The sequence below is a fragment of the Oxyura jamaicensis genome, chromosome 11 (genome assembly GCF_011077185.1).
Source record: "Oxyura jamaicensis isolate SHBP4307 breed ruddy duck chromosome 11, BPBGC_Ojam_1.0, whole genome shotgun sequence".
Lineage (NCBI taxonomy): Eukaryota > Metazoa > Chordata > Aves > Anseriformes > Anatidae > Oxyura > Oxyura jamaicensis.
In genome coordinates, this window is record NC_048903.1 from 18,790,104 (window position 1) to 18,802,492 (window position 12,389).

At 63.3% G+C, this 12,389-nt stretch overlaps 1 protein-coding gene across 3 annotated transcripts in view; it reads right to left on the reverse strand.

The window, feature by feature from the left end:
• Positions 1-2,073: 2,073 nt before the first annotated feature.
• Positions 2,074-12,389, reverse strand: part of KIAA0513 (KIAA0513 ortholog) — a 13,254-nt gene continuing 2,938 nt past the window's right edge. For 2 of the 3 annotated variants that reach the window (XM_035336909.1, XM_035336908.1), the window contains exons 2-13: positions 8,543-8,972; positions 8,069-8,168; positions 7,629-7,702; positions 7,416-7,486; positions 6,914-7,121; positions 6,466-6,506; positions 6,076-6,154; positions 5,703-5,780; positions 4,845-4,874; positions 2,663-2,743; positions 2,264-2,358; positions 2,074-2,179 (exon numbers count right to left, since the gene is read on the reverse strand). In XM_035336909.1, the coding sequence (XP_035192800.1) occupies positions 2,130-2,179; positions 2,264-2,358; positions 2,663-2,743; positions 4,845-4,874; positions 5,703-5,780; positions 6,076-6,154; positions 6,466-6,506; positions 6,914-7,121; positions 7,416-7,486; positions 7,629-7,702; positions 8,069-8,168; positions 8,543-8,871 (1,236 nt within the window). In that variant the 5' untranslated portion in view covers positions 8,872-8,972 and the 3' untranslated portion in view covers positions 2,074-2,129. The remainder of the gene's footprint in view (positions 2,180-2,263; positions 2,359-2,662; positions 2,744-4,844; positions 4,875-5,702; positions 5,781-6,075; positions 6,155-6,465; positions 6,507-6,913; positions 7,122-7,415; positions 7,487-7,628; positions 7,703-8,068; positions 8,169-8,542; positions 8,973-12,389) is intronic. The other variant, XM_035336911.1, reaches the window with a different exon arrangement.

Sequence of the window (12,389 nt, forward strand, 5' to 3'; positions counted from 1 at the left end):
AAAGCTGAGGGCTGGGCAAGGGTCGTTTGGGGCAATTTATCCCCCTTTCCCTCTCACCCCATCATTCTTCACGCAGTCGCAGTCGGGATGGGTTTAAGGACATCACCCCGCTCCACACCCAGCCTTGAAATGTCTCGGATAAATCAATAACCCCAGAGCCTGCAGGCATCCCGGAGCAAGGGGATCTTGACAGGTTTATGGTCTTGGGGGGGGGGGGGGGGGGTGTTATTCCATGTATTTATTTATTTATTAGAAAAATACACATGCAAATAATATATTTTTCACTGCTGAACATTTTTTTAACATTGGAAAAAAAAATAAACACAGCAGGACTGAGGGGAGACCCGAGTGGAGACGTGCTCCCCACCTCTCCTCTCCATCAGGCGCAAAGTGCAAACCCTGGGGCAGCGATCACCCTACAAACACCCTCCTGAGGACCCCTGCCCAGGTCCCGGGGCTGGGGACGGCCAGCAAGGCCGGGAAAAGCAGTGCTGGGACTGATCCTGCCTTAGACCCAGCACGGAGCAGAGCCCAGCCCCATCATTACGGGTTCTGGAGCTCCAAACTCCCAGCAGAGAAAATCAAACCGCAACCCCCTCGCTGCACCCGGGCCAGAGCAAGGAAACGCCACTGGAGGCACAGGGCTACGGGGAAAAACCCTGCTCCTGCGGGACACGGCACGGGGAAACCTGCTCCAACAGCCCCTTGAAGCCCATTCCCGTGGGACCCCCCAGTCTGAGGGCAGTTTGGGGGGGATGAGCCCAAGCGCCGGACCCCCGGAGCGAAGCGGCGCTGTCGCCGCGTCCCCAGCCTGCCCCCAGCAGCCGTGCCAAGGTTTCTGCTGGGCAGAACCTGACGGGCTGCATACCAGGCAGCTGCAGTCACCGGAGCAGAGCAGGAGACGTGTTCGGACGGGGCTATTCGGGGTGCGGCGGTCCCAGGGGCTGTTCCGGGTGCGATGGGGAAGGGACTGGGGGGGGGGGGGGGGGCCACCGGGGGCGGGGGTGTGGGTTAACCCCCCGGGGAAACCCCACAAGCCCTCGGCTGCCCCACGTTGGAGGTCACAGCAGGGTGTGGGGCGCGGGAGAAGGCAAACACTACAAATGGGTGCAGAAAAACCCTACAGGGAACCCCCCCCTCCCCCCCAGCTGCTGCTTGCATCCCCCCAAAGCAGCCTGACACCGAGCAGCGCTGCCCCCTCGCCCTGCGCTCCCGCCCGAGGCCACGGCTGGTGCCCTGCGGATGGAGGCTGGCGGCGTGGCACAAATGCTGTCTTCTCTCCACGCGCGAGGCCGTACAGGGGTTGCAGGGCGGTTTTCCCAGGGGAAAAGTTTCCCCACGTCTCCCAAGGAGCCTTAACCAGCGAGGGAAGTCACCGCACAACGCGGCACAGCCTGCTGCCCACCCGGGGCAGACCCTCCCGCCGTGTCCCACACCCCAAATCCCTGGAAAAAAAAAAAAGGCCCTCAAGTGCCCAAACCTCCCCTATTTCCTTTGACAGCCCCTAAAACCAGGTGCTGCCATCCTAGTGCCTCGCTGCGGGGGGATGCAGGAGGCTCGCAGCCTTGTTTCCTCCGGATTTTCCACCGTCCACACCAGCCTCGTGAAGGCATCGAGCAGCAGCAGCATCCAGCAGCTCCGCACCCCACAGCGTTGTGCTCCAGACCCCGCTGTTACGAGCACTGAAGCCCCCAAGCAGCATTTTGCAGGGGGCTGAGGACGCAGCAATAAAGCCCCCAGGTACAGGGGGGGGCTGCAGCAGCTGCTCTCTTTTTCATCTTGCTTTCTCTCTTGTATTTTTTTTCTTTTTTAAGGTTTTGTTTGATTGTTTCTCCGTTTGCCCGCTTGTTTTTAACCCACAAAACCCACTTCTGGGTCCGCCTGCTCTGAAAACAGAGGCGGGAGGCTCCGGCGAGGGACGGGGGCTGTTCGGCTCCTACTTCTACGGGCTGCCCACAGCGCAGCTCTAAGGTTTGGCGGATGCTCATGCAGGTTGGGGGGGGGGGGGGGGGCAGCTCGGTGCGTGCGCGCGCCACCTTCGAGCAGCCCGGCTTCGTTCGAGGGCACCTTTCCCTCCCCAGCTGCTCCCGGCGCCGTCTCGCCGCCGCTGTGCCGTGCCGGCCGGGCGGCTACTCGGTGGCCATCTGCTCGATGTGGTCGCTGAGCAGCTTGTATTGCTCTGGGGAGGAGAGGGAAAGCGGCGCTGGGACGGTGCCGAAGCATCCCAGCGAGGCTGGGGGGTGCCCCCCCACCCCACCCCTACCTTCGTCCAAGTTGCCGATCGTCGCCTGCTTCTTGAGGAAGTCGCTGCAGAGCTTCTTGCTGAGGCCGAACGCCAGCATGTTGTGAATGAAGGTGCTGGGGAAGGGCAGAGGTGCTCGGCGATGGCAGGGCCAGGCTGCCCTTCCTCCTCCCCCCCCCCCCCCCACTCTCCTCTTCCTCCCCGGGTGCCAGACGATGCCCGGGTGCAGGACCCCCCATGGGGTGCTGCGCTGCCCAGATTTACAACGTAAGGGGCGGGAGCAGGTCCCAGGAAGGAGCACCAAGGATGCTCTGCCCATTTCCCCACCACACGGGATGTCCCCAGGGGGGGACAGCATCCCACCACCCTTGGCAAGGACCCGCGGCACCGCAGGACGGGCGGTCCCCGAGCCCCGCTCACCCCAGCTGCCCGAAGGTGATGTTCTCGTTGAAGCGCAGGCTGTCGTCCCGCTCCTCCTGCGTCATGTGGCACCACTTCTCCCTGCAAGGGACGAGCCCGTTGGGCACCACCGACCCCCCCACCCGAACCCCCTGCATCCCCCCTCCCCATGCCACCAGGGGACAGGGGGACACCTCCGGTCCCTCTGGCTGCCGGAGCAAGCACCGTGCTGGATGGGCTCAGGTGCGCACACCTCCATCCAACCTGATGATTTGGGGCAAAACGAGAGACACCCTGGGACAGCTAGGAAATAGCACGGCCCCTCCAGCACCGAGCTCACTTCACACCCCTGGTGCCTTGATTTTGGGAAGGGAGGGTGAGCAGGGGGCTTGCAGCCCTCAGAGATGGCCATTCCATCGGGGATCTACTGGAGCATCCCCACCTGCAGCACCTCTCCCCGCAACGCCCTGGGGTTTCCAGCACCCAGAGCCCCCAGAAATGTGCCCCCAAGCACACCCACCCCTCTCCAGCGGTGCGGGAGGGTTCTCACGCCCCTCATCCCCATCCCATCCCCGCCCAGCAGCTGAAGCCAGGTCCCCCAAATCACAGCAAATCCGCAAATCACAGCAAATCCCCCAAACCCTCGAGGATGCCCCGGCTCTGGCAAACGCACCCGGAGCATCATCTCCTTAAAAAAAAAGGGGGGGTTTTAAGGACAGTGTCCCACTGGTGGGGCTCGGGGAAGAAAGTCATGCTGAGCAGGGCGGCAGCGGCACCGCGGCGGTGCTCAGGCGGTGCCAGGCACAGCTCAGTGCATGCGCGCCGGGGAAAGCCCAGCTCCAGGGTGCAGCCAGCCCCCTTGCGAGAAGTCAGGCGAGGTCACGGGCAGGGGAAAAGAGGAAAGGCAAGGAGAAATAGGAACAGGCAGAAGAAATAAATATCTGTGTGGAGGAGGAGGAGGAGGAGAACAGGAGCGGACCGAGCAGGAGCGCACGCCGAGCGGGACCGAGGTGCTGCCAGGTGGGAACGGCCCCGGGGAGAGGGATAGGTCAGACGGAGCGAATTTTTGGTGCTGAAATTGGAAAAGGATGAGAGCTTCCCAGAGGGGAGCCTGCCACCCAAGCCAGCCCAAACCTGGCTTGAGAAAGCTGAGCTGAGCCTCTGGTCACAGGGGCTGCGCCGTGTATTGGTAGGGCTCTGTATTGGAAGCATATCTGAGATGTTTTAAAGGATTATTCCTTAAAGTAATTTCTCCGAGATGAAGCTAACAATAGCAAATAAAGAATAAAAAATAAAACCCAGCTCCGGAGGCTGAAAAGAAAGCAGAAGAATCAAACTGAGGGGCTTTGAGATCCGGCAGCGAAACTTCCCAGATCTCACAGGCTCACTTAGAGAAGAGGCAGGTCCATAACTTTTTTCCTGCCTTTTTATGTTTTTATTATTTTTTTTGGCTGTGCTGGTCCAGGGAAGCCTCTCGGCACCCTTGGGGGCTGCCCCCTCCCAGCTCCTGGCCAGCAGAGCCCCGGGATGTGCCCTGGGCTCGCTCCCACCGGGTCTGGCACGGCTCAGCCCCGCTCACCCCCAGCAGCACCGCGTCACCCCACGCTTCAGCCAAGCAAAATCGGAGTCACCCGGCTCCTGCGCACGCCTTCGGCACGCGGACAATCCCCTGCCCTCACCCTCCTGGTGCTGCCGTGGCTCCGAGCCGTTTGCTTTGGGATCAGATGCTCCAGACCCCTCGATCCCAGCACCCACGGACCGGCTCTGAGCTCTGCAGCCCGGAGGATGTCCTTGCGCTTGCAGCCTCCGTTTGCAGCTTTGTTTTTATATGGGCATGGCAGCATAATCGTGCATTAAAATAAAAGACCAGATCTTCCCACTCAACTGCTCTTCCCACCCCAGGAGCAGGGCACGGAGGCAGCGCCACCTCTGCTCCCCAGAGCAGCAGCTCCGATGGAGGAGCAGCAGCAAGGGCAGCAGAAGGACAGGGGATGATTTCCCCGCACGGCCCCACTCCATGCCCCAAACCTGCCCGGGACGCAGCCCCCTTCCCATGGCAGCTCCCCGGGTCCCCAGCAGCTCAGCACCCCCCCAGCGCAGCTGGAATCGGGCTGGGTTTCTTTTTGAAAAGGAGAAAGCAGTCAGGCTGGGGAGGGTTTTGGGGCGAAGGCAAAACGAGGAGGAAATGCGGGCGGGCACGCACCTCTTCTCCTCTTCCTCCCCAGCGTCCCCTCTGGAGCGGCAGCAGAAACGGGGCCGACAAAAGTCGCGCGTGACAGATCATGCAAGAGAGATGGGCGGAGGGAAAAGGGGAGAAGAACAGATGAGAAGAGGTCGTTAGAGGCGGAGAGAGGGAAAAAGAGAGAGAAAAAGAGGAGTTTAGTGCTGTCACCTTCCCCCCCGTCCCCTGCCCTCCCTCCCAGGGGGAGAAACCTCCTCCTGCAGGGGAGGACACGGCCACGAAGCCACCGCCGAGCACCCTGCGGTCCCTTGCCGTGGCCAAACGCCAGCCCTGGCATTTCGAACCCATCCCTCTGGATGCCAGCCCCCTGGGGGCTCAACCCCCAGCCCCGTTCCCCCTGTGGCCTCGGTTCCCCTCTCCGGGGGGCTTGGGGAGGGGGCTCCCAGGTGCTCGGAGCTCCCCAGGCAGCTCTCCCGAAGCTCCTTCCTGGAAGGCAGGCTCGGCCCTGGGGTTAACTGAGAAAGAGACGTTGGCTGCTGCTAATTTGGGGCTTAATCAAAGCAAACGGGGTTACGGTCGCATCGCCGCCCGACAGCTTCTTTTTTTTTCTGGTCGGCTTGGAGAAGGACAGCAATAAAAGGAGAGAGAGGAGCCAGAGCCGGCCGAGCGTCCCGAGGGGCGCACGGGGGCCGTCGGGGCAGGGGGCAGGACGCAGGAGGGCTGGCTGCTCCGTGACCGGCCTTCGCTGCTTGGAAAGGGGCTGCCAAGCCCCTTTCTCTTTTCTCTTTTCAGGGGAAAAAAAAAGATGCAAAACAAGCAGGAAAACCTCCCCGTTCCCCATCCTTAGGAGGCTTTTTTGGGGAGGGGGCCGGGTCCTACCTGGTGGTGGGGGAGCGCTTCCTGCGCTCGCAGTGCACGGCGTCGAAGAAGGCGGCGTTCCAGAAGCGCAGGTTGTGCCTGCGGGGAGGGACGAGGCGTCACGGGGGGGGGTCACCCCCCACCTCCACGAGCCCCCCCCATCCCGTCCCAGGGGCTGGGAGGGGAGGCAAAGAGCCTGGCGAATCTGGCCCGTTTTTTTTTTTTTTTGGGGGGGGGAAACTCGTGAAAACAAGAAATGGGGTGCAGGAGGGAAGTTTTGCTGCTGCAGAAGGTGGGAGCCGTGCCGCCCCCGTCTCCCACCCGCGCTGCCACCCCGTGCACCGCGCGGGCCAGCGGGCAAACCCAGGCACGAGCCAGCTGGCCCCGGCTTTACCAGATGGGCTGCTGCTTGAGGTGCATGTACAGGTAGATCCTCTCCCCTTTCTTCTCCTCCTCCGGGCTCTGCACGGACACTGCGGGGACACGCAGTCACACCCCGAGGCCTGGGGGGGTGCCCCCCTCCCCACCACACCAACGCGCTTCGTGTGTCCCCCCCCTCGGTGTCCGATGGCAAGGTTTGTGAGCCAAGCGCCCTTGGCTGTGCTTTGGGGGGGGTGTGAGCTCTGATACGGGACACGGCCGTCCCAGGAGGATGCTCGAGCACTTTGGAGCACTAGGACAGGCAGCTCCGTCCTCCCTGCTGCCTCTCCCCACCCCACAGCTCCCGACCCTCGCTCCTTCCCCGGGGGGGCCGCTACCGCTCAGCAGCTCCGGCTCCACTCACCCGTCTTCTTCGGCCTCTCCTTCGGCCTGTCCTCACCCTCGCTGCGGCACAGAAACCAGCGTCAGCCCCCGAGAAAGAGGAGCCAGAGGAGCAGAGCCCCGGACCCTCGGCGAGGGAAGCCCCCTGGTTTGGAAGCCCCCCGGTTTGGAAGCCCCCCTGCACCCGTGCCACCACCCCTGGGGCCAGAAAAGGGAGACGTGGGTGTCCATCCCAGCTGGACCCCGCACCCAGGCAGTGCAGGAGCCCCCAGAAGCAGTGCCACCACCTCCTGGACCAACATACCCCCATCCCCATGAGGACACAGGACTCCCAGGCCACCAGTTGCCCGGTGACAACGTAAAAATCAACGGCACCAGGCCGCAAACCACCTCCCCATGGCCACCACAACCCCACACCGGGGTGTCCCTACACCCCACCTCGCCCCCATGCCCACCCTCGGGGTACCCACTCGCTCTTCCTGGCCGCCGGACCCTTCAGCTTGGTCTCCAGGCCCCCGAAGAAGCCCTTGACGTTCTCCGTCCTGGCCGAGGTGTTCTTCAGCAGCCTCTCCGCGATGTCCTTCTTCTCGGCCAGCCAGCTGTTGGCCGACCTCAGGTACGCGTCGATGCTGCCCGTGGGCTTCTCCTTGGCCTCCAGGGGCAGCGCGTGGCTCTTCCCTGGGGGGCAACGCCACGGGGGGCTCAGCCTCCACCTCCCCAAGCTTGGGGAGCACCTGGAGACCCCCCCCCCAAGATGAATACCCTCGGCGAGAAGCAATGAGAAGCCAGCCCGGAGAGGTCTGCACGGCTCTGGGGCCACGGGGGCTCTTTTCTGATGGGGATCAGAGCCAGGGGGAACCAAGCTCCGGAGCCCACCCGCCCCCTTCCCACGCAGACTGCAGGCTCGGCACCCGCACCCAAAGCACGTGGCCACCCGCACAAGCGGCACCCGTGGGCGCGGGTGCCCCTTACCGATGTAGAAGTAGGTGAAGCACATGGTCATGAGGTTCTTGGCCGGGCTGAAGTCATCCATCTGGTGGCACCTGAAATGAAGGGGGGGGTTTCAGGACGATGCCCAGCGACGGCACCCGAAGCAGCCTCGTGCTGGCTGGAGCCGTGGCTCTGACACCTCGGGGCGGGGGGGGCCATGAAGGCAACCCCCCCCTCCTCCCCCCCGTGACTTACTCAAAGAGCACGAGGGCGAAAGACTGCATGAGGCGGTAGAAGGTCTGCTCCGACACGCACTTGGAGTTGCAGCGCTGCAGGCACAAGCGGGGTTGGGTTGGGCACGGGCAGCTCCAGCCCCCCGAGCCCCCGCCGCAGGGAGGTGGGCAGAAAGCTCAGGCACTGCGGTCTGCGCCTCTGCCTTGCTCTGTGAGGGATCGGGGTGTTCCTGAGCACCGATTAAGTTTTGCTTTCAGTAAAGCAGGCGGCTTCTCTCCCACCTCACTCCAATCGTGCGGCTGAGGTGCGTTTATTGGCCTCTGCATCTCTCTGCACTGAAGGTCCTCCCTTTCCCCGAGTCCCTGCCCTCCAAAAACACCGCCTGGGGCTCTGCCACATCCCCCCAGCCTCAGCTTTCTGCCCAGGACCCCGGCACACGCTGCTCCCCCTGCCCCCCTTACCTGTGCGCTCACGTATCTCGCGAACCATTCCCTGCCCTTCCCGTTCTCGCCGCTGCACAGCTCCCCAAACCTGGCCTTCTCCTCCTGGTCCAGATCCTCCCTGAAACAGAAAAAGGGGGAAATAAAAGCCACTAGAGCTGAGGGTGTGCCTGGCATCCCCTGCACGGCTCAGCTCCCGCCCAGCACCCCTCCCGGCAGCATCCTGACACAAGGGGACAGCGCGGGGCGCATCCATTGTGCCATCCTCCAGGGCACGCTGCTCTTTTCTTCCTCCCTGGCAGGAGGCAAGCCAAAAAGGGGGAGGGAGAAGAGAAAACCGAGCCAGCCAGAGCAGAAACTGAGCCGCAGAGACAGCCGCTCAGCCCCCGAGCAGAGCCAAGCACCACTGCTGCTCGTCACGCTCGGTTTGCTCCATCCCTCCCGACGCGCCGAGCCGCGGCGAGGGGACCCGGGGGCTTTTCCCCTCTCCCTCACCCCCCGGAGAAGATCTTCTCCACGTAGTGCCGCATGAAATCCCGGCGCTCGGCCGTCGCCTCGTCCCTGGCCGACTCGGTGCTCTGGCTGGAGGAGAAGGACTCGGCGGAGGACGAGTGGCGGCGGCCGCCCCAGCGCGTGGGCGAGCCGCCCGCGTCGTTGTCGCTGTCCGCAGACTCGGTGGCATCGCTCTCCTCCCCGGCCACGTCCCCCAGGTGCCCGTTGCCGCTGGGGACATCCGCGGGAGAAGGCTCTGAGGGGGCACGGGCGGGCGTTTCGGTGTCGAAGTCGATGAGGTTCCCTACGGGCACGTCCAGGGGGGCCTCCATGGTTATGGCGGGGGGCACGTGGTGATCGTGGGCGCTCGTCCTCTTGGCCCTCACCGGGGTGTGGAGGTCATCGCCAATGGGGACAGGCTACCGCAGGGCATCTGAAAGACAGGGGAAGGACAAGAGTGAGGGGATGACCCCAGGAGCCACCACCATGGAGCAGGGAGAGGAGACCCCAAAGCCCCAGGGTGCCCATCAGCAGCTGCAAGGCACAGGACAGGGGCACCCCGGGCGGACAGAGGGTGCTGCTCCCCGTCCCACATAAATAAGCCAGCCCACACGGTGCTCACGTGCTCCCTGCACCCTTCAAGAGGGTTTTTCATCCTTTAGCCCAGAAAAGAGACAATGTGAGCCTGAGCTCTCTATGTCACTTCTGGGACGTGACATCTCCCGGCGTGATGGGTGAAACTGGGCCGGCACAAGCCAGCAGGCAGCAAACACGCTCGTCATCATCCCCGGAGTCTCATCCCTGGAGAAACATCCCCCTCTCCACGGCCCCTTTGGGTCGAGGGGACGCTGGGCACAGCCTCTGCTACCGGCCCCTGGGGCCAGGAGAACCCAAATCCTTGCTCTCCAGCCCTCCCTGACGTTGGCACCGGCGTCCCCATGCGCCAGGACCCAGGAAGAGCTGCAAGGACGCTGCTGCAGCCAGCAAACCAGCGGGAGCATCGTCCTTCCAGGGCAGCAGAGCAGCCGGGAGGCTGCGGTGCAGCAGGCACTGCCAAAAAACCCCAGCTGGCCTCTTGCCTGCTTCATCCATCCTCCCCCAGCCCAGACTCCGAGGGCATCTGCAAAGTCCTTTCTGCACCGATGGAGCCGAGACCTCCTCGAGAGGTCGTCCAGAGCCTCCTTTTGTCCCCAAAGTCCCCTTATTTCATCCCCAAGCCCTGCCAGGTGTGTGCAGCAGGCGGGTGGCATCGCTGCCGCCACCCGGACCGTGCACCAGCTCCAGGAGCTTGCTTTTCCTCTAAAACTCATTGGCATGATTTTTTTTTTCTGGCATCCCGCACGTCCTCATCATGGACTGACCGTGACCCTCCAGCAGAGAGAATTTGGGGTGCAAAAAAATAATAATTTGGTACCCAGAAGAGCTCCAGAAGCCAAAGGAGCCCAAAGGCAGCCCCGTACCCTCTGCACAGCGCAGCCACTGCCCCGCACAACAGATCCGGGAGGAGAACAGCCGAAATAGGGACCAAAAGCCCAGCTCCCACCACTGCCACACACAGAGCCCGGGGCCTCACCCTCCTAAAAAGCCCCTGCTGCTTTGATTCTGGAAGCAGAAGGGATAAAAAGCAGCCTCGGGGCCGCTCGGGAGCATTGCTACAGCACAGGGAGCTTCGGCATCACCCAGCTCCTGCAGCCCCTGGGCAGTCTTTGCTCACCAAGCTGGGCCAGGCAGACAAGGCAGAGCGCAGCCTTCCTCCCGGCCAGCATCTTCCAGCACATCTCTGTTCCCCGGGGGCAGCAGGCACACGTTTAATCTGCATCTCCCCCCCCCCCCCCCCAAGGCGCAGCAGCCAGGGAACGCCGCAACCAAGAGAGGCGCGCACAGAAAGGCAGCTCCAGGAGTTGTCCCTCCTTCATCTGAGAAATGTGTCTCTGGGCGCCGGGAGCCATCCCAAGGCCCTGTCTGCTCGGCTAGATTTCTGGAGGAGAAGGGACAGGAGGAGCTTTCCCCGAGAGATTTGGGCTTGCCAGTGTGAGCAAACGTTGCCGCGTTTAAGCAGGGGAGGTGAACGCGCGGCTGCAAGAGGCAGGGGAATTGGAACGGGAGGGAGGCAGCAGCAAAAATCCCCGGGGCTGGAGCTGGAACAGCCTGCTGGCACGTCAAGCGAGGCTTTAACAAACTCGTCGCTGCACTAAACTTATCTGGGATTGTAAAAAGGTTAAAAGCTCGTGACTTGTCGCCCACGCCTCTCGGAAGCTTTGTGACATTTCGCACTGCGCCGGGTCCCCGCTCCCCGCGGCACAGCCTGGTCCCTGCGCATCCTTCCTGGCCGGGAGCACCCAGCCTAGGTGTGCAGCCAAATTCCTTCACCCCCCCCCCCAAAAAAAAGCCAGATGAAATGACACACGAGAAGAAAGAAAACCAACCCCAGACCCTCACCGAGCGATGCTGAGCTGGTGCCCACTGGGGCAGACCTGGCAGGGCTGTGGGTGCGACGCTCTCCCGTGGACCTGTGCCCCGAGGGGGGAACTTCCAGCTAAACACTGTAATTAAAACAAAAATCCTCTGCCTGTCCTCTTGGAGCTACAGGGGCGCATTCCTGGAGTCCTCTGCTCCCAAAAGCGTGGTGATGGAGCTCGGGGAGTCCCTGAGGACCTCCAGACCCTCTGCACCCCACACCAGGGACGCTGCCCCGGGGAAGAGGAAAGACACGAGGAATTTTTTTGGTGCTGCTCAGCCCTGGCACTTTTCCACGCTGCAGCCCATCGGGGACCCACGCCGGTCCCACCTGCCCCTTGCAGCACATCCCGAGCCCACCTGGCAGCAGGACAGGGGTGTCCCAGGGGGGTGTCCCAGGGGGGTGTCCCAGGACGGGGTGTCCCAGAACGGGGTGTCCCGGAGCCGGGCGTCCCACCTGGGCTGCGCAAAGGCCCGGTGGCCAAAAAGCCTCGCTCCTGCCAAGGAAAGCTCCCAGCGCTGCAAGGGAACGTCCTGTTTCCTCCTGGGAACTGGTCAGTCCTGTTCAACCCCGCTCACCCCCCCCCGCAGCCCCAAGCAAACCGCAAATGCCCTGCAAATGCCATGAAGCTGGGGGTCTCGCAGCCGCACCTCCTCCAAAAGTGGCCCGGGAACATTTCCACACGCAGATCTCCGCGCTTCAACGACCCTGGGGACTGCAGGAGCCCAAACTCCCCCACCCCGAGCTCGGCTCAGTGCGGGCAGCAAGGACACGGGCTGTTTTATCAGGGTTTCATCCTGCCGTGTCCTTGCTCAGCCCTGCACTCCGGCTCTTCGCCTGGCCCCTTTGCTGGGATCCCCTTTGCGGGTTGCTCCCCAGAGCCTCCTCGCTCAGCCCGGGACCCCGAGCTGCCCCGGGGCCCATCAGGGACCCCACATTCCCTGCTCACCCCGCTGCCTCCAGGCAGCAGGCGGCAGCTCCCCGGGGAGCTGGTTGTTCCGAGGAGAATGAAATGTCTCCTGAGCAGCCCTGCCTTGCGCAGGTCTTTTGTGCCCAGCAGCGGCTTCTGCCTGTAACTCATCACCCCGTGAAAGGGGCACCCAGCGTGCCCCCCCCCCCCCCCCGGCCCCCCCCCCCCCCCACCCCAAAGCGGACCGGTCCACCCCCCCCCCCCTTTTTTCCTCTCCGCCCCCCCCCCCCCGGAGCCCCAGGGGGCCGGGGTATATTTTAGCCAGGAGCCCTCCAAAAGGCAAGGGAGGGTTCCCCCCCCCCTAAAAAAATCACTCTCTGCCCCTGATCCCGAGGAGATGTCGGGTTTCTGGTGCAGGATGCACGGCAGCACGGCCAAAGCCTTGTGCTGATGGAGCCGGGGGGGGGGGGGGGGGGGGGGGG